Below are 22,150 nucleotides of genomic sequence, written 5' to 3'. Positions count from 1 at the left end.
AACTGGGATTCTACCTGTGCAACAGTCTTTAACTCTTGTGGCAATTGTTCAAGTATCTTTGAGAGATTCTCCAATTGTTGAGTTATTAACTTGTTCTGAGCTATCAAGGCATCATTGGATTGCAACTGTAGAACTCCTTTTTGTTGAATAGGAGCTCCTCTTTCACTGTTCCACTTATTAGTAGTCATGTTTTCAATTATTTCTGTGGCTTCCTCTGGAGTCTTCCATTTGATATTGCCTCCAGCTGAGGCATCAAGCATCATCTTGGTTTGTGAACCAAGACCTCCAAGGAAGATTAGGACTACTTCTTCTTCGTTAAATCCATGCTTGGGAGTCTTTCGTAATAGGCTTTTATACCTGTCCCATGCATGCCCCAGTGATTCTTCCATGCCTTGTCTAAATGAAGAGATCTCTTGCTTCCCTTTGTTGATTTTAAAGCTTTGTTGCTGCCATTGTTGTTGTGGTTGGTTCTCAAATTGTCCGGCAGCTTGCCAAAATTGGCTTTGATCCATGCTTGAGTCATGTTCCCACCAGTGGTTGAGATTACTTTGGTAGAATTGAGTGCCCATATAGTTAAATTCTTGACCAAATTGCATTCTGCAGACATTAGGCACAAAACCCTAAAAACAATTGTTAGCACAAAAAGATAGAGAAAAAAAATCAAAGGATATAATTGAAAAGATAAGAAGATAGGAAATAAAAACAGAAAAAAATAAAAACAGAAAAATAAAATAAAATAAAATAAAAACAGAAAAATAAAATAAAATAAAATAAAATAACAACAGAAAATAAAATAAAAACAGAAAATAAAATAAAATAAAATAATAACCAAAAAAATAAAAACAGAAAATAAAACAGAAATTCAAAATTAAAGTCAAAGATAATCAATAATCACACAAATTAACCAGTTAAACCAGAGTCCCCGGCAACGGCGCCAAAAACTTGATGGACAAATTTATGAACACCAAAATATGATGTCACAAACTTGTTTTTCAATCGGCAAGTATGACCGAATCGTTCAAGTAATAAACTTGGTAAGACCAAGTATCGTTCTTCCCAAAGGACTCACGGCCTAGTTTAGTTATGTGGTTTCTTAATTAGCTAAGACTTACAGATAAAATATTTGGAGTTTAATATGCAAGACAGAAAATAAACATGTATGCATGAAGTTTTGATCAATGGCAAAAAGCAAAAGATAAACACTTTCAATGATATTAATGTATGAATATGTTGTTGGGGGTCAATTTCATCTTATCCACTCTCATATATTTTAGGAATTCAACATTCAAATCATCATTGTTAATGCCACTCTCTAAAGTACCTTTCTAGAAGGCTTCTCCCTAATCACGAGTTCATACAATTCCTAGCATTCCTAATGATCAGTTCATAAGTGCAGGAGCTTAACGACAACCAATATCATATTGGGAGAAATTCCCCGGATCTAGACTTCCCCGTACGTGCCCGTATCGACAAAACCAATAATCATGCATCGAATGAGTTAAACAATGCAAGCATTAAGCAAAGAGGAAAAACCCTAACTAATGATGAAAGAAAGCATAGATCTTAAATAAAAGATGTAAAAACAGATTCCATATATGAGAGCTTCAAAAGATTACATTGATTCCCCAACAAACATACAAGGTTTAGTTCACCATATTCATGGTGAACCTAGATGAACAATAATGAAAGAATGAAAGAGATAGAAAAACCCGTGAAAGAGAAGAGGAGAGCTGTCACCATCTCCCAATCTACCCCAAGGGGTGGAAGAGAGAGTGTTTGCTTCGTTTCTGCCAAAGATACAAACCCTAGGACGTCCTAAAGCTTATATACTATTCCAAAAATACAGAAAAATTAGGCCCAAGCCCATAAAAGTGCCAAAAAACCAGTCCAAGCCCATTTAGAATGGCGCTCAGCGGTATTTTACCGCTGAGCGGTACTAGCGGTTGATCCATTTTGCCCCCCAGCTGCTGTTTTGCCCCTCAGCGGTGATTTCGGCACCTGAAAACTGCCGCTCAGCGCCACTCGGTCAGACTTTTTCTGCGTTCTGGTTGGTTTTTCAGCATTCTGGTTGACTGGTTGACTTTTCTGGTTGACTGGTTGACTTTTCTGGTTGACTGGTTGACTTTTCTGGTTTCTGGTTGACTTTTCAGCACTCCAATCATTCGGTATTTCAATTCTTCTTTCAAATCATTCAATTAGCCTACAAAATGAAGGGAATCTTGCACAAAACCATTAAATTCACTTTCAACTCTCTTATTCTCAAAACTAAAGCAAAAATATGAGTTCAAGCTAGTTTCTAAGTCTTAAAGGTTGCTTTTGGTATCAAATTTAAGCATAAAAATAACGGTTTTTCAACCGTTATCAGAGCTCTGCTTGCCTTTGTCAGCTTCGTCTCTGGTGATCTCTCCCCTTCTTGGCTGGCGTCTTTTTTTCTCTACAGGTGAAAATGGTGAATGCCCTTAGGGAGACTCGATGATGATCGAAGATGAAGGTTTGAGAGACAGTGTCAAATCCTCCTTTGTTTTTCTCTCCAAAACTAGAATCATCCCCCTCTGCTATCTCATTCTTCTCTGCTTTTTGTGTTGATGCACTGATCAAATTCGTATATCCAAATCGTCTCTATCAATCCCCAAATCGTCTCTGCCAATCCGTATGCCAAAACCGCTTCTGTCATCACCCCGCGTTCGTAGTCCTTACCTACAGAAACTGTTTTCTGCCCCTCACCCTCCAACACACATACTTTCACTTTTCCTTTCATATGCTTTTCACTAAAGACAAAAACGCCCCCTTTTTTTAATTCTTTTCTTTTCTTTTTTAATTATATAAAAATAAAATGAAAAAAGGTGAAAACTAAAAAAAACAAAAACTAAAGACATAACGTGAAAACTAAAAATATATACACATAAAAGAAAGATAGAATAAAATAAACTAATAATAAAAATTTGGAATGAAAGAAAATAAATAAATAAATAAACAAAAAAATAATAATAAAAAAACCAAAACGAAAATAATAAAATAAAAATAAAAAATAAAAATAAAATAAATAAAATAATAATAATAAAAAAAAGGTAAATAATAAAACATAGGAGAACAGCCTAGGTAAAGCCAAAAAAAAACCAATCCGGACGAAATTCGGTATTGACACCTTCATAACATCATTTATATAATTGATGTTACTTGACTTCATGAATGTAATAACAAATTTTTTGGTGGCAGGATGAGAAATAAATTTTGCATTATCCTGAGCAGGACAAGATTCATCATCAGATGAACTACAATGACAAGAGAAACACTAGGATTTACGTATTCTTTAAACCTAGAATACTTTGAGTACTACATAGCCATCTTTCAAAAGATGACCTGCTAGTAGAATGTAAAAATATTTTCGTGAAGTGACTTGCACATTGTTCTCTGTTGATGAATTGGTAAGTGTACCAAATCGCACAATACAAAATGGTAAGACCAAGTATCGTATCCAGAGGACTCTCGACACTAAACAGTTGTGTGATAACTCAATTAAATTTAAGACTTAAGTAAACGAGATTGTTGGTTTCAAATGCAAAGGCATTAAATTAAATATGAATGCAAATTGATCACTAGTAGAGTAACACAAGAATGAACGAATGTTGTTTAATATGAGATGAATATGTTGTTGGGGTTAGATTTCACCAAGTTCCCTCTCATGTATATAAGAATTCCTCTTTATGCATTAATGTTAACGTCACTCACTAAAGTACTTAGAACCCAATCCCTTGGCGCAATAAGCCTGCCTTAATTCCTAGTTCGTGCAATTCCTAATGTTCCTAGAGAATTAAGTATGAAGATCAAGAGCTTAAGACGACCAAGTACTCATACCCTCATCCCTGAGAAATATTACCCTTAGGAGAATTCAACAAGAACCTGAATTGTAAGGAACCTCCCAGCACTCATGCAATTCATAAATCATGCACTACATGAGTTAAATAGAGCAAGCATAAAAAACAGATGAATTCTCTAACAAATAATGAATAAAGCATATAAATTCAAATACATGAGAGTTCACAAGGTTACATCATTCCCTAACAACAAATAGAGTTTTGTTCCCCATAGACATGGAGAAACTATATGAATAATGGAAAAGCATGAGATAGTAAAACCCTAAGAGTAGAAGAGGAAGCTCTCGCCTCCAAATCTACCTCCAAAGAGTAGAAGAATGTGTTGTTGTGTTGCTCCAGCCAGATATACCAAACCTAGAGCGCCTGTGTCCTATAAATAAATTTGGAAAAGAGTAGAAATAGGGCCCGGTCCAAAAGAGTTGAAACAGAGCAAAAACTTGGTCGGATCAGCAACGCGCGATGCTCGGGCGCCCCATTTAGGGCGCTCGGGTGGCAGACGTTGATTTTTCCACTCCCAAGCCTCCTGCAACTCGCCCAAGCTTCGTGCGGTTCCCTCTTCTAGTGCTTTTCTAGGCCTTTCTGAGCTCTATATCCTTAGCACTTCATCTACTTCCTGTATTAACTCATTTTCTATCAAAACAAAGGGAATTAGTCATATAATATATGACTAATTCCCTTTGTTTTGATAGAAAATGAGTTAATACAGAGCATAGATGAAGTGCTAAGGATATAGAGCTCAGAAAGGCCTAGAAAAGCACTAGAAAAGTACATAAGTCCACACTTCAACGAGTTTTTGAGTTTGAAGGAATAGTGGAGTCGGACTTCGGAGATGAAAGAGCAACAACTCCATATGTCTCCAAAAGGGTGGACACACGTTCTTGCCAGCGCTAGAAGTTATGTCCAGAGAAAACCTCGATTTTTTACACGTCCGGAAGTCATTTTTTACCTGTGTTGGACTTTCTGTACAAAATCCAGTTTTATCTCGGGTAATCGTTTACAGGGATGCTGTAAACGATTACCAGACCCTTTTTTCAACACCCTCACTCATCCCTTGCAGACGTTGCTCCTCCAACTGATGAAGGGTCACCCCACACTCCTTGGACACACATCACATCACCAACCACCCTCTCCCACCACTGAAACACCTGGACCAGCCTCAGACAGGTGCAGAACTGCCTAAAAGTCACCTTTTTGGCCAATGGTGACCCCTGTTCACGTGACTGACTACCTGTGTTGGACTTTCTGTACAAAATCCAGTTTTGTCTCGGGTAATCGTTTACCAGGATGCTGTAAACGATTACCATACCCTTTTTTGAACACCCTCACTCATCCCTTGCAGAGCTTGCTCCTCCAACTGATGAGGGGTGACCCCACACTCCTTGGACTCACATCACATCACCAACCACCCTCTCCCACCACTGAAACACCTGGACCAGCCTCAGACAGGTGCAGAACTGCCTAAAAGTCATTTTTTGGCCAATGGTGACCCCTGTTCACCTGACTGACTACTTGTGTTGGACTTTCTGTACAAAATCCAGTTTTGTCTCGGGTAATCGTTTACAGGGATGCTGTAAACGATTACCAGACCCTTTTTTCAACACCCTCACTCATCCCTTGCAGAGCTTGCTCCTCCAACTGATCAGGGGTCACCCCACACTCCTTGGACTCACATCACATCACCAACCACCCTCTCCTACCACTGAAATTGTCCTTCAAATTAACTGGTTTTGACATTGGTCACCATGTTATCCAAAATGACCACTCAAACACCAACATCTTACAAACAAGCCTGCAACTTACGAGACAAAAAAAATTACCACATTCTGAAATCCACAAACTCACAACTCATAATAACAATGGTAGTGAATAAATAAAATATGAGACCAATTCAAACCAAAACTCAAATTTTATTTCATTGCACTAAATCGGATACATTAAACTTTGTTTTCTTAATCTATTTACAATGATTACAATTATCATTACTTTCCAAATAACATTTTCCATCAACTGAAATACACAGATCACTCATTTTTTATTCTAAGCACTACGGTTCCGGTGTATGGAGTCCTAAGTGCTCTTCCCTTGTAACGCCTTCGTGATCCAACCCTAACATACGTCTTCAAAGGTTGTTCATTTCCGTCAATGTCAGTAGGGGATACAAAACCAGTGTTCACGGATGGTTCTGTACGAGGCACACTTTGTCCAACGTCATCTTTATTTTGCCTTCTTGCCTTCTCTTCAGCCAATTGTGCCTCCAAATTTGCAACCCTCCTTTTAAGTTCTTCAATTAGAAATTCTTGTTCCTCTAAGGCACGCATAAAAGTTTCTCTACGAATTCTTTTTTGTTTCTTCTTTCCTCTTGGTTTAGCATCCTTTCTCGTCTGTCAAGCGTTCGTTCAAAGTACATATATACTTTGTCGAAAAAGAGTGATGAACACTCAACTGCATAAACCAAAATAAATTCATCAAAACAACGAAACCCAACAACCCAAGAACCACAACACAAGGATACGAACCCCAAACCTTAACCCAAACCAAATAAGCATGCTACGAGATGCCCAAACCGAATAACTACGCTACGACATGGAATGGAAAACCACTTACCTTCGTCGTCGGACAATCGTCACCGGAACTTGCCATTCCGCACGATAACAGGAAACGAAACTGGACGGAGACAACACCACGCACACAGAACAAAGTGAAGCGCCACGAAACGCGACCTTCGACCTTCCAAGAGAACGCACCTTCGTTTCCAATGGAACAGAGAAAGGGCTATTTTTGGAATTTCAGTAAAAATAAGGGTTACGGACTTCCGTTTCGTAGGTTTTAAAAAAATTTTATTTTTAAAACAAACCAATCAAACAACGACACGTGGCGTTGTCAAAACAGTGTTAAATATGCGTTGTTGGAATATCGCGGTCCTTTAAAATAAGATCAACCAAACGCCAACCAACACAACAACAATAAATAATTCATTTTCGACTAAGTCATACCGTATGTTTTACTAACTACACCACCACAACACTTTTATTCACCTACATGATAACACCATACATAGCAAGTTAAAATAATATATTACACCTACAATCTTAGTTCAAATCCTTTTATTAGGTGTTTTACTTTCTTTATAATTCTAATATTTAACAAAATTACATTAAAGTTAATTTTGTTAGAGTAAAAAAGAATTACTTCAAAACAGTCAGTCAATAATAACTCTATAAAGTCAATTACAACAATTACCATTCAATAAATCCAATTATTCAAATATGAGAACCAATTTAAAAACAATATTTTATATTATATACGAGAAACTGTTGGAACAATTTTCCAAGAACTTAGGAAAACAAGATGAACAACAATGTAGACTTGATATAATCTTCTAGGTATGGATACACATTTTCCTAAAAGCAATATTTCATTCCTTATAAGAGTGAAGGGGATCACGAAATCCACTTTTGAGATACAAAGAAGAAATACAACGATAATACTCACTCTTAGTATTAACGTCAAACAAGAATAAAATTCTCATGAATTGATTTGTGTGTTAAGTGAATGACATAATGTAGAGAAAAAGTCTCTCTTTATGTGTACATCAATAGAGCACAAGATCCCTTTATATAGATGTTGATCAGACATCTTTCAAATCCAAGAGATACCAGATTCTGATTAGTTACATTTCTTCATAAATGATTGTAACTTTTCATGAATGATTGTAACTCTTCATGAATAATTGTAACTCTTCATGAATCCGAAAACGGTCTCTAATACTCTTAAATTCCAACAATCCTCCACCATTTGAGAGTATTGTATAATTACTTAACACAAACATCAATTTAATAATTGCAATCTTACACATAAATGAAAGATAACATAGACTTGAACTTTCACTTAGTAGAATACACATTTCAGGAATTCGTATTTTATTGGTGTCGAAACGATTGAACCAACATAATACATAATGAAGTCTTGAAGATACTCTACATATAAGATAAATTACATATTCTTGTTATACTTGACACAATAGGGTCATGCATCCATATCTAGTCATAAGTGCAATAAAGTCATGCCCCATTGACTTCTTGAAGCGGCCAAACTTCGCACTTACATAGGTTGATTTCTTAGGTAAACATGTTTCTGTGACAAAATACAAATTCAAGAAATCAATTAAGAATTAGTCAACCTCCTAAGCATCACAGATCTAAAGCACTCTTGAAATAATTATTTGTGCTTCCAATCATCAAATAAGAGACTTAATCTTATTGAACTTAAGACTCAATGTCATATTAAGCGTTAAGTTAAGATTCCCTTACTTGTGATTAATCGTGGGCTCCAATCCTATTCCAATTGTCATTCTGGAAATGGAATTTTTAGCCAATGCCCTTAGTAAATCCATCAGCCAAATTAAACTTTGTTCGTACGAAATCTACTGTAATAATTACATATTTGATGAGTCCTTGGACATAACTATGTCTCACACCAATATGTCTTGCTTTTCCATTGTACACTTGACTATAAGCTTTTGCCAATGTTGCAGCATTGTCACAATGTATTGCTATTGGTGATATTGGTTTTGGTAACAATGGTATTTCAAACATGAGATTCCTCAATCATTCGGTTTCCTTTCCTGCCGAGGCTAGAGCTATAAACTCTGAAGCCATAGTGGAATTTGTAATGCAAGTTTGTTTCTTGTACGACCAAGAAATTACACCTCCCCCAAGGAGGAAAACCCAACCACTAGTTGAAGAGTGATCTTCTACATTTGTAATCCAACTTGCATCATAATATCCTTCCAAAACTGAAGGATAACCACTATATGTTAATCCATAATTAATAGTTTTCTTTAAATACTTAAGTACTCGACGTACTACTTGCCAATGTGATAGACTAGGGTTACTAGTATATCTACTCAATTTTCTTACCGCAAAAGCAATATACTTGTCATTGAATACATTAAACATCCTATTACCCTTGCATATTCCAGTTGTGAAATTGGTTTACCACCATTAGGTAATATCTTTAAACTAGGATCCATAGGGGTTGAAACAAGAGAGCATTCATAATTGTTGAATTTCTAACATCTTTTCAATTTGGTGGTAGTTTGTCAGTTATAGAAGAAACAATGAATGTCTCATCCATTGCAATATTATGTTGCTTGAAACTTCCTAGGATTCTTTGGATTTCATGAAATTGTTCCATTATTGGTCTAGCATCAATCATTTTGTAATTATTAAAATTACTAACCAGGAATTTCTTGCTTGATGCATCTTCAAAAATGTATTTGCTTTCAAGTTTATCCCAAAGTTCTTTTGCAGAACCTATATATTGATATATGTCAGATAAAGGATCAGACATACCGTTCAGAATGTGAGCATGACAAACATAATCATCATTCTCCCATTTGTTCCTTTTTCGTTGTTCCTCCAATGTCTCGGTTTCACTTTCTTTGGGTCGGGGAGAACTTATAACATATGCCACGTTTAGAGCAGAGAGAAGGAAATGTATCTTCTTTTGCCAACGTCGAAAACCAATGCCTTTAAACTTGTCTAATTTGTGAAAGTTTGCAGACATCTCACAAATTGTTGTTATCTTACAGCAAATATTGCTTTTAGACTGTTGGAACAATTTTCCAAGAACTTAGGGAAACAATAAGATGAACAACAATGTAGACTTGATATAATCTTCTAGGAATGAATACACATTTTCCTAAAAGTAATATTTCGTCCCTTATAAGAGTGAAGGGGATCACGAAATCCACTTTTGAGGTACAAAGAAGAAATACAACGATAATACTCACTCTTAGTATTAACGTCAAACAAGAATAAAATTTTCATGAATTGATTTGTGTGTTAAGTGAATGACATAATGTAGAGAAAAAGTCTCTCTTTATGTGTACATCAATAGAGCACAAGATCCCTTTATATAGATGTTGATCAGACATCTTTCAAATCCAAGAAATACCAGATTCTGATTAGTTACATTTCTTCATAAATGATTGTAACTTTTCATGAATGATTGTAACTCTTCATGAATAATTGTAACTCTTCATTGGTTATAACTCTTCATGAATAAATGTAACTCTTCATGAATCCGAAAACGGTCTCTAATACTCTTAAATTCCAACAGAAACTGTGGTCACATTAAATTTACTACCCTGATAGACATAAAGCATACATACATTCTCATCCAACATAACACTACCATAATTGTTATAAGCATAAGGGGAAAATATACAAACATCAAAATCATAAATCTCCCAACGAAAAAACAAGAAAACAAAAAACATTATGCCAACCGACTTAAACTAAAGGAAAATATTTGTTTAATAACGCTTTTTATAACTTTACAATCACATATAACTCGTGATTGATCTGTTTCAAATATATAAACCAATAAAATAATACCATACAGTCTATTATTAAAAAGTTGTTAAAATATAATAGTCCTAAACTAAAAGACATTTTACACTTCGACAACATTGATCAAGTTGTCCTGTTCTTTGTCAACCTCTAATCTTATCACATCTCCAGCAGCTAAGTTATTGTCCTCACAAAAGTTTTTTCCAATCACAACTCAGATAACATTAGAGAGCATATAGTGCTTCCGTTTCTTGACGAGAGCACTACGAGCAAAACTTGTATCAAGATACTGAAAAAAGATACAAATATGTTAATTAACCAAACTGCACAACAAATAATCGTGGCAAAGACAACCATGAAAGTGTGTAAAAATTTGTTGGGTGTCAAAATAATAGTACCCATTGTATTTTTACTTTTTTGTTTTCTTTATTAAGATAATTTTTAATATTATACATCTAAAAAATATTTGTTTATATTTGATGTTCTAAAGAAAAGATTTCAATTTAAAAAAAGGTTAAGAATTTTTGTGAAATTAAAGCAAATACTTTGTTATCACAAAAAGATATAATTTTCATTTTTCTCGATTTAATATTTTTGTATTTTTTTAGTATTTTTTTTGTCCTTCAGGTTAATCTTATCTTAATTTTGGATAATGATACTTTGACAACATTTTTTAACAACATTTTAACACCATCTACATGTCATTCTATGATTGGTCCATGTTGGTGTTTGTTGTATTATTATCCGGACAAAATTGGATTTTCACACATTTATATCATTATTCTCAATTTACATTGTCAAAATAGTTGGTTAAATGAGTTGTAAAAATTATTAAACATGTTATAGACGTGGATAAATTATCACACGAATTTGGGAAGCGTTAAGACTTCAATGATGTTTATAAACCTTTCAATTTCTTTTATTTAATTCTTTTACCAATGACTAAGACGTTGTGGAAACATACTTGAATTGTTTTTCATTTAGATTATGGAACAAAAATGTTGGTGCAACCAATCCCAAAAAAGGTTTAAAAAAACTTGGTTATATTGTCATAATAACCATATTTATAAACCTTTGAATTTTAGAATATTTGAATGGTTACCAATTGAGAGTTTTTGAAAATATATTTCATTTATTCTCCATTTTTACTCTGACACAAAAAAAGTGGTTAAGTCAATTAAACAAAGTTGTTAAATAGGTTATAAATTTGGATAAATGATCACATGACCTTCAGTAACAATTTTTATAAACCTTTCACTTATTTTATATTTAAATGGTTACCAATGAACACTTTCTCACATATATAATTATTCTTTATTTATGTTGTCTCAAAGAGAGGTTTGTTAAATGAGTTCAAATAAGTGGTTAAACAAATTATAAAATTAGGTTAAATGATCACATGACTTTGAAAAAACTTTAGGACTTTAATACCTCTTTTTATAAGTATTTGGATTAAATATATTTTTAATCCCTTAACTTTAATTGAATATTGAAATTAGTCTTCTTTCAAAACATTAGTTTAATTTAGTTCCCCAACTTTAGAAATATGTAAATTTAATTTTTTCAACCAAATTTTTGTTAAATTTATTTTACATTTTAAACATGTTTCATGATATCATTTGAGTTGTTTACTCGGTTTAATACATCTTTATTTCAACATTAGTTAAGAAACATATTTGAAACGTTAAATAAATTTAACATTTGGTTAAAATGATTAAATCCACAAATTTCTAAAATTGAGAAACTAAATTGAGTCAGTTTCAAAGAGATACTAATTTTAATTTTTATTTAACAACCAAAAAAAATTTAATCTTAGACCTTTCCATTTCTTTATATTTGAATGGTTGCAAATGATTGAGACTTTTTGGAAACATACTTGAATTATTGTCTATGTAGATCCTAACACAAAAAGTGAGTTAAATCCTTTTAAACAAGTGGTTAAACAGCTTATAGAATTGGTTACATGATCATATGAACATGGAGAAGCATTAGGACTTCATTAACACTGATTATAAACATTTGAATTTCATAATTTAAATGGTTATCAATGATTTCCAATTTTTAAAACTTTATTTATTCTTCATTTAAATTCTAGAACAAAAAAGTAGGTTAAATTTGTTAAAAAAAATAGTTAAAAAGGTTATAAACATAGTCAAATTATTATACAAGTTTTTTTTTATGATGTATTCTAGTTTTTAACCTTGAAAGACACTTTAACTTCATTAACAATATAAACAAACCTTTGAATTGCAATTGAGTTGATTTGTGTTTACCTATTAGAAATTATTAGAAATCAAACAAGTACACTAAAACAATTACCATCAAACTTGCACACACCACAAAAGTAACCAACTTTAGATAAGATATATAGTTTGCATTTTCGATTGGAACATCCCAAAAATAGTCCCTCCAGCTAACCTCTATAAATACCATTAATGCTTAATCACAAATACAAAAACCACATCAAGTAAAACTACAAAGATTTGTCTAACTTGTGATGAAATCTTACAACCCTCGTTATCAACAAACACAAACATATGAACCTAATACAAGGTTGGAACATCATAATCAAGGCTGAATATTACCACATTTGACCCTGCTACAAATTGTGCATCACAACACGCACAATACTCTGACTTGTTATTTTTGTTAGACAACCACAATTACAACACAACTAACGACATTCTTCTTCTTGTGAGCATGCTATTCGTACTCCGATCATACTAAATCCCCTAATCAGACTCATAAGTGCATCATAATGCAAATTGTTCATCATAATACAAATCTTCTACCAAGTTTGTTGACATCAAAGTAGTTGTCTTGTGTTCATTTAATGGATGCAAGACCCATTGACAGACAAGTCCCCTACGAAACTGTTGAATTTCATCCTGCACATAAATAAAATAACATTAACAATCCATAAACTCAGTCCAATTTTAACAATTTAGATAATTATGCTTATGTTTACCACAGTAAAGTCGGGCATGTGCATTCCATCCCAACTCTTGATTCCATCCCACAACTCCATGTACTTGAGCAAATATATACCACAATCACACCTATTCATAAAGTCAAATATCAAATTTGTTCTTCAACACCTAATGAAACAAATTTACAAAATGAAAATCAATGTTATATCATAAAGTCGAAACTGCAAAAGTTAAGGATACAAACATCATTCTTTGTTGAGGGAGCGGATCATATATAAGTTCAAAATCAGCATCGACAATTGTCCTTGTTGGCAACAACAAACGAAAAAGTTCTTGAAGTTTTTCTTTCTGCAAAACAACAATAACACATAAAAAGTTTCTAAAACCTAAACACGTCACAATCCAATAACTACAAGTTCTATATAATACCATTGCCTCGTCCACACGTTCTCGTTCGGTTGAAGTATCACGACAGGAGTCCAACACAAATATTTTTCTATCCTCCAAATGAAGCACGTAGCAATACCAATGTTTATTCAATATGGTGGGTACAAAGACCTACACACCATCAACAAAATCATTTGTTTCAATTCCATTTCAGAAAAAGTGACAATTATAATATAGACTTTAATATACATATTTACCAAATCACAACCACAAATTAAACTAATTGGAGTGTTTCTATTCGTGGCCAAGCAACTAAACTCCTTCATTGTCCATTTGCCTACAGACTTTGTTCCCAAGCATCCAACCTTGGCCACAACAATATCCTACCATTCATTTAAACAACAAACATTAGTTTGTATAGTATAGAATGAACCAAACACAACAATAAAAACAAACTCCTTTCACTAACCGAAAAACGTGGTGTAAAAATATAACGCTTAATTCCTACACCTTTTTCTAACTCATTTGCCATGAAGAATTTTGCAGCAAAGTACACAACCTATACAAATAATATAATTACATTAATACTCATCAATGCTTTAAATGACAACAAAGTCATCGTTGCTTAAATACTAACCATATTATCAACCCAATTCCTTGACTTCAGTGACTGCAAATTATTACGCTCCAAATACCCATCATACATACTCACCAGTACTCTAAAAAAATTGTTACTTGTCAGCGAAAAGTTTATCCTCCTTAACTTAATTTACCTGAACTATACTATAGAAAATAATTCCACATACCGCTTTCCCTCAGTTAATGAACATCTTTGAACACAAAAATTGTACAATCTCAAGTACAATTTCTTCAACATCGAACCAGACATAGAACAACTCATAGCATCTATATTGAAAGATTTTATTTTTTCCACTCCTTCTACCTCAACGGAAGGATCCTGTTCTGCTGCAATTACACAACTTCCACCTCTAACAAGTTCTTTTAACAAATTTACTTCTGATTCAAGTTTGGCAATTCGTCCCTCCAACTCTGCATTGGTTTTCTTCAAAGTGTGATGCTCACTTAGTATTTCTTCAATGTTAAAGTCTCCATAATTATCGCACATAGAACCCATTGAAGCAGCTTCCAATGTTTCCGTCACAACAACATGAACTTTATCTCCACCACCTACCTCCAAATTATGAATAATCTGTATCAAAACTCATAAAAATTAACTTCCACACAACATATGTTTATGGATATACCAACCACTCCAAAAAAAAAAGGAAAAAAAAAAAAACTCCTACCAATTAATATACCAACTATAACAAATCCACCAAACGTAATCACCAAGCTCTACAGCCAAATTAAATTCAAAATTTCTTACCTATGTCTTACCACATTGCAAACCATTCAAGGGAAACTCATCTTCTCAACACTAGAAAGTGAGACATGTCCAATATCACAACATAATAAAAAATAAAACAGTAAGTCAGTTCTTTAAACTTATATCTATAACAGCAAAACATAAATTTCACTATTCAACTCTTCCCATCTGCAATATTACAGCGAAACCCACGAGGTGGATTTGGCTACTATTAACTCCTTCAACATAACACTGTGAAGTCCTAGTGAGGTTGTGGTCCAAAAACTTATATACTACCCCACCCCAATCATATTTCCCTAAACATTCAATATCTTCTAATAATTTACCATCCCTCAATTTACACTAAAACAAGTCTGCGGAAAATTTTAATATAGCAAAGAGAGTCATACACTAAACCAGCCACAATATTTCTTCTTTTCATGCAATTTGCTTTATTTATGTCTTCGGTTTTATTAATTCTCTCAATGATTACTCTTGCTTTAATCTTCAATATATAGGCTAATGGCAACTCTTTAGAACTGTTTCTATTTTCAAATTCTTATTATAGAATAAATTTGTTTTATTTTCAACAATTAGTTGTTTTGCTAAAGTGGTATTAGTTCTAGCCTTGTAGTAGAAATTATGATTTTAATACCCGTTTAGTTGACTTTTGTTTTGCAGAAAATAAAGTTTCAACTGAACAAGCACGGGAGTTAGACCATTCAAGTCAGCTAAAGCATAGAATTCTAAACTAGCTGCAGCTGCGGTAGCTTTAGTTTACTACTGTTCACCTGTAGTTAGGAGCAATCTTGTAAGTTGAAACCTGTTTTAGCCTGTTCACATTTCATTGGACTGTGACATTGTATAATTTGAAGTTCTATAAACAGGAGTCAACCACAACACAGTTTAAATAGTTCAGTTTTTAATGTACAGTTTCAGTAAAATTGCCCTTTTACATTCTCTGTTGTTCTCTTCAATGTACTCATTCATACCATTTTTCTTTCGGCATTTAATTTAGGCCACCATTTATGCTCCATGGCAAGGTCTTCGATAAAGAAACAAACTGTCTACACAGAAGAATTCATTCAACAAAGTGGTTTGTTTTCTATAATTCTACAAATTTAATTTTACTTTTTAGTTTTTTTTATTAAGGATCGAATGCTTATGAGAATTGGACCACTGATTGGTTGTCCTTCCTTCTCACAAAACAAAGACATCAGATTGACCTCTTTGCAATTGAAGCGTGAACAGGATGAGCCAGGTCTTGAATGTTCTTTACACATTACTTCCTTTATTGTTTTCTAATTCACTTACATAGAATTCCATTTCCACTTTTTTTCACCCATTCCAGTTCTAATCATTCGTGTATTTCTTTTAGATCATGCGCATACCATTAGTAGTTTCGATTACCATTCAGTTTTCTGTTATCCATTCATTTCCACTTTCACCAATTTTTAGGCTTTTATGCTTTTTGTTATTTCTAATTTCACTAATTGGCTTGAGGACGAAACTGACTAACACAAAAGGGAGGGGCAAATATTTGCTGGGAAATCGAGACCATAGTTTGGGTTCGACTAAACCAGTCCTTTCACTCAGCTAAACCAGTCTTAGTGGTAGCCTAGCCTAATTGGACTCAAAGGGGAGACATCAAACACAGAACCTGATATGCCAAACACTGGACAGAAGGAGACTTTACTCTACTCTAACTAATACGCCAAATTCAGAGAAGGAGACTTTACATACGATATCATCATCACCTCAGGAACCCACAACAGGGGACAAGTAAAAAATGCATCACAAGTTTTGCAAAAACGAAATCAAGCAATCCCAAATTAATTTCTCTAATCAGAATGTTGAGAAGGTAACCAATTTGGAAGAACTTTCGATCACATATATATCAACCAACAAAAGCAATTACAATATCAAAGCACTTACAGAACCGACGGCGCAACACCACCCTCTGCCTATGCACGGAGATGGCCTCAGGAGAAGGGAACCCACCGCCCAGACCACCACGAACCTTTTCCTCAAACCCAACAATGCTGTCGTGAACTGAGTTTGTTGAAAAGGGGCACCGCTGAGTCTAGGGAAAACTTCACAATCAACTTCCGGAGAAGGGAATAACACCCAATGTGCTTTGGTCCATGGTTCGCAGAGAGATTGGTGTTGTGGCAGAGATACAAAAGCTTGAAGAAGGTGTGGACTGTGACTATGGTTGTTTGATTTCTTGTGTTGGGATTTCCATGGCAAAGAAATATGATCTTAACCACATTACACTTCGCGAGACACACCACACAACCGCTCTTCTTTCTCTCTTCTTCTGGTTTTCTTCTCTCCCCTCTTTCCAGTGTTGCGCATGCCGGACAATGCTGCTCCACCAAAATGGAAAAATCGGTGTGTCTCCTCCAACTGAAAATGCAGAGCTGAAGCGTACTGCAACAACCTTCTTTTAGCTGATATGGAGATCTTCCTTTTTTAAACCGGGTTGATTCGCATATGAGAGAACAAGAGATGTCATACCCAGAACAGTAAGTTGACGTTTTCTTATTTTTATTAAAACAATATTTTTAATTTTTAGACATTATTATATTTGTTTCATTTTTAATTCTATCCAATTCAAAGGAAAATGTAAGGTTTTATCTAATAGTATTTTTTAAATTTTCAAATTAAATAAAGAAAATAATTTTTATTTCAAACGATTTTTTTTCACTTTTTCAAGTTAATTTTATTATTATTATTATTATTAATATTATTATATATATATATATATATATATATATATATATATATATATATATATATATATATATATATATATATATATATTTCTTAACTTTATACTATTATCCGACCAAATTAGTTGTTCACAGTTTACCCAAAACTTCTTGAATGAGATTTGCAATGGTATATTATTGCAACTCAATGTATTAGAGAAAAAAAAATATTTCTCCTATTATCATTACAAGAAAAAATATTTTTTAAAAATTATTTATACAAAGAAGAGCTTGATTCGGTCTAATTCAAGTAAATTAGGACATTTGTTGATAGAAAATTTTTATAAGAAAAGAATTTTTAAAGAGGAGTAATTGTAATTCAAATGATTTTTGAGAAGATCAAGGAACAAAACATATCTATTTAAAGTTAATAATGTTTAATGAAGATTGAAATTTAAATAACATAACTTGCAATTCTCATAGGATAGTTTTTAGCTTATATTTTTGTAAAGTTTAAGTTTTGCATTTCTTTAAAAAAATTGTGTATACTTGTTGGACGAAAAAACAATTGAATTTTCGCTTTTATTACGGGTACAATGTTATTGGACCTTCTTTGTGATGCATAGATTATATATATAGTTATACTTGCATTGTAATAATTTGTAAATATTATTTATATTTGAATTCATCAAAAAAGTAATTATCGTGTTTTTATCTATAGGATAATGATTCTTATTAACAAAATATTTATAGTAAAGTTTTGTTGACTTATTAATCTACTGGATCTACTAGATTATGACATGTCTTTTTTCTTTTATTGTCTTTATTTATATTATATATCAGATTCAAAAACTATCATATATTTTTTTAATAGGATTGTATAATTATATAATGAGTTATATATATATATATATATATATATATATATATATATATATATATAATATTTACAGTCCTAGCTAAATACAAGCTAAAGGAACTAACATCCCAGATGAAAAGAAGAATAGAACTAGGAATGGAGCAAATTGTAGCAAACAACTCTTTCTTGAAAAAAAATATATATTAAATCTATACCACTCTTACTTTGAATTACTTTGACCAAATGTGGGAAGATTAGACTGACAAACATGAAATCGGTAAAGTGTAAGTTCCAATATCACAAGTTATTTGGAATAACTATTGCAATGCATAGTTTTTAACTAAATCATGTACTTTTTTGTCTACATGTAACCCGTTGAAATTCAAAGCGCAGATTACCTTTTATTTTTAGAAAGTGTTTACTCTTTACATGTTATGTATTATCTATTTTTGTATTTTTAAATTGTTTATTTTTTATATTTTTTTACATCATCTATCTTTAATATTTTTCAGAAAGTTTATTATACATTCTTTTATGGTATATCTTTTGTACTTTTGGATCATTAGTCTTTACATTTTCTGCATTTAATACCCATTCTAATTTTATAAAGTTTACTTTTACATAGTTTATCATTTGTATTTTTGTATTTTTACTAAGTGTATGTAATGAGTGAAGAAAATGACGAAGGAAATGCAACTACTAGAAAGGAACACACGAAAAAACTTTAAGAAGAGACACGTGTAAAAGGGTAAGAGTATGCAAGGAGAGAGTTTTATTAAAGGACTTTGTTCGGTAAAAAGAGCATGACTTTGGTATGAACCACTTTTCTACTTTTTCTCTTAAATTCTTATCTCCTTCTATTCTCTCTGAAACTGAAACTGAAATCTTCTCATTCACCCATATTTCTCTTCTTCTTCAGGTAGAACCATATAGCTTAGGAAAATACATAATTGAAGAGCATTTGATTCTTCTATTATAGTTTATTTGTTGCCTTCTTGTTCATGTTGTAAGTAATACTCACTCACAGATTATACTGATTGAATATTGTTATCAATAAAATCCCCTATTTCATTGGTGCTTTCATTGACGTCAATGGCTGAATACTCGGATGAAAGAGATGTGTAAAAAAAGATAGGCCTTAATTCCCAACCAAGAGGGGGGTGAATTGGTTTTGTATAAAAAAATTGTTCTTTTCAAAAGCTTTGGAAAAATCTTTAACCCTTTCTTGAAACACAAGCAAATAAAGATTATAATGCAATAAAAGATATAAGGGATAGAAAAACAAACACCAAGATTTTTATATTGGTTTAGCCTCAATGCCTACATCCAGTCTCTTTCAATCAACCTGAGATTGAAAGCCACTTCACTATATAGATGAGTTATATAGCATGAATTATAGAGACCCTCTCTCAATGCAATCTCCTCTCCAACTCCAAATCTAATATAGAAAAACACAACATAGAAAGAACAATCCTCTTTTTGTAGAAACCCTTTGAGACACCTCTCAAAGAAACCAGAACCTCACATTCTCTTCTTGGCCATTGGCAATAGGGAAACCACAATCCACAGATTGCAAAATCAATACTGATCTGATTCAGAACACTTAAGAGTGTGGATGATGATTAGCAAACGTAAGCACACACCAATTCCTTCAAGAATCCTTTGAATCTTCCAAACTAAACGCTTCTTGATTCTTGGAGAATGAGCATCCTACAATTTCTTATCTCAACTCACTTTGTTAGATATTAACAATGTAATTTCAAAAGTTCTTTATGCAGAGAACTATGCGTCAATATATAGTGTTCGCAAGTCTGACGCATCTTAATCGATTACAATATTAATGTAATCGGTTAAGCAATTAATACTGTTATACCAGAATTGCATTAAAACACATTTAACAGATTACGCATATATTGTAATCGATTGCATAATTAATGTAAGTTAAAACAATTCAAAATATGATCGTTATGGTAGTTAAAACTTATCATGAAAACAATTTTCACTATGCACGAGATTTAACCGATTAAGAAAACCGTGTAATCGGTTAAGTATAACACTTAAGCAATTTTGAAAACTTTTTCATTTGAAAACACACCACTACACTCAACAAACATGTATAAGCAAAGACACAAGTTTTAATCGATTATACATATAATGTAATCGGTTAAAACTTGCAGTTTGTCACAGTTAAGCATGTTCTTATATCTAATGAATCTAACTGATTACATAAATACTGTAATTGATTAATTCATACAGATATGCATTGTGCAAAGAGTTTTATCATTCAAAACCATGAATATGCATGCCACAAATATAAACTCATGTATAACCACAATAAGTATGCAGAACAAATAGTTAAAGCTCAAACAAACATATAAACGTAGCTTTGCATATTAAAACATTTATGTTGTTGTACAAGTCACTTATTGAAACATTTATGTTGTTGTCAACATCAAAAACACACAAGGGTTTGGGTTTAGCTTTCACATCTCCCTCTATCAGCAAGATGCAAACCCAGCTCACTTCCATTTTGAATTGGATCGAGAAACAACCAGATTGTGATAAAGTCAATTGCGATTTGATAATTCAATTTCAAACAACAAACAACAACCGCATGGATCAGATGCAAAAATTGTTATATTCGTTAACGCATGGCAACAATCGACACATTGATAATTCGAACTCATCTGGTTCGTCGTTGCTGGTGACTCCTTCTACTTATGTGGTGCTGGTACAAAACATTTCCTTGGGATTTTCTCACTTTGATGGCACAACATTGGTGTTAGAGTGGATTTTCAAAGTTGAGCAATTTTTTAATTATCACCATACTCTTGATCAAGAGCGAGTCGAGACAGCTTATATTCATTTTGAGAAGGATGTGATTCCATGGTTTCAAATGTTACACAATATGACGATAGTTCGAACATGGTCAGATTTGACGAGAGCTTTGGAGATCCATTTCGGACCATCTCTTTTCGATTCGCCCACATCAAAATTGTTCAAATTGTATCAGTCAAGAACAATTTCGAAGTACTACCTGAAATTCATGGCACTAGCTAATAGATCTGAGGGTCTCATTGATGGAGCAGTGTTAAACTATTTTTTAAGCGGTTTAAATCGTGATATTAGAAGGGATGTGGTGGTTCAATGTCCTACTAATCTTCTTAGAGTAGTGTCTTTGGCCAAATTGTATGAAGAAAAGTATGTTCCTCTTGTGCACAAATGTTCTACCACCTATACTCATAGATATTCTCCACTATCATCTACCAGTTCCAATCTTACTACAACAAATAATACAGTGAAATAACCATTACCTTCATTACTTCACACACTTACCAGTCCACCAATCCGAAATTCCAATGTCAAAAAAATTACATCTGCGAAGATGCAATTGAGGAGAGAAAAAGACTTATGTTATTTCTGTAATGAGAAATTTACTTTTAATCATAAATGTGCTAATAGACAATTGTTAATGTTACAAGCTGAAGAGGAGGATTTTGAACATGATAATGATACTGAAAATCTTCAATCTGTCACTCATACAAATAATGAAGATGGATCAGAAAATACTCATCATCTGTCTTTAAATGCTATGAAAGGAGGCTTAGGAGTTGACATCATTCGTTTTGTTGCTCATATTAATACTTTGTCAGTCACAATATT

At 33.0% G+C, this 22,150-nt stretch overlaps 1 protein-coding gene across 1 annotated transcript; it reads right to left on the bottom strand.

Annotated features, from left to right (window-relative positions):
* Positions 1–12,632: 12,632 nt before the first annotated feature.
* Positions 12,633–21,375, bottom strand: LOC124822740 (uncharacterized). Its single transcript, XM_088101224.1, has 10 exons — positions 21,312–21,375; positions 16,850–17,175; positions 14,355–14,758; positions 14,186–14,267; positions 14,018–14,107; positions 13,806–13,931; positions 13,591–13,719; positions 13,406–13,509; positions 13,200–13,290; positions 12,633–13,119 (listed from the first exon to the last, which is right to left on the bottom strand). The coding sequence occupies exons 1-10, from the start codon at positions 21,373–21,375 to the stop codon at positions 12,985–12,987; spliced, it is 1,551 nt and encodes a 516-aa protein (XP_087957350.1). The 3' UTR covers positions 12,633–12,984.
* Between the last annotated feature and the right edge of the window lie 775 nt (positions 21,376–22,150).

This window comes from Vigna umbellata, chromosome 11 (genome assembly GCF_029865625.1).
Source record: "Vigna umbellata cultivar VRB3 chromosome 11, Vumbellata_1.0, whole genome shotgun sequence".
Classification (NCBI taxonomy): domain Eukaryota; kingdom Viridiplantae; phylum Streptophyta; class Magnoliopsida; order Fabales; family Fabaceae; genus Vigna; species Vigna umbellata.
The sequence above is the reverse complement of the archived record's forward strand: the minus strand, read 5'-3'. Positions and strand labels throughout refer to the sequence as shown.

Bases quoted from the DNA above. Each gene is read 5' to 3' on its own strand.
- LOC124822740 (XM_088101224.1), bottom strand. From the start codon at position 21,375: ATGGAATCACATCCTTCTCAAAATGAATATAAGCTGTCTCGACTCGCT. The intron at 13,291-13,405 runs GTTTGTATCCTT...CTTTATGAATAG, and splicing joins CTCCCTCAACAAAGAATGAT to GTGTGATTGTGGTATATATT. The intron at 13,120-13,199 runs GTAAACATAAGC...ATTTATGTGCAG, and splicing joins ACATGCCCGACTTTACTGTG to GATGAAATTCAACAGTTTCG.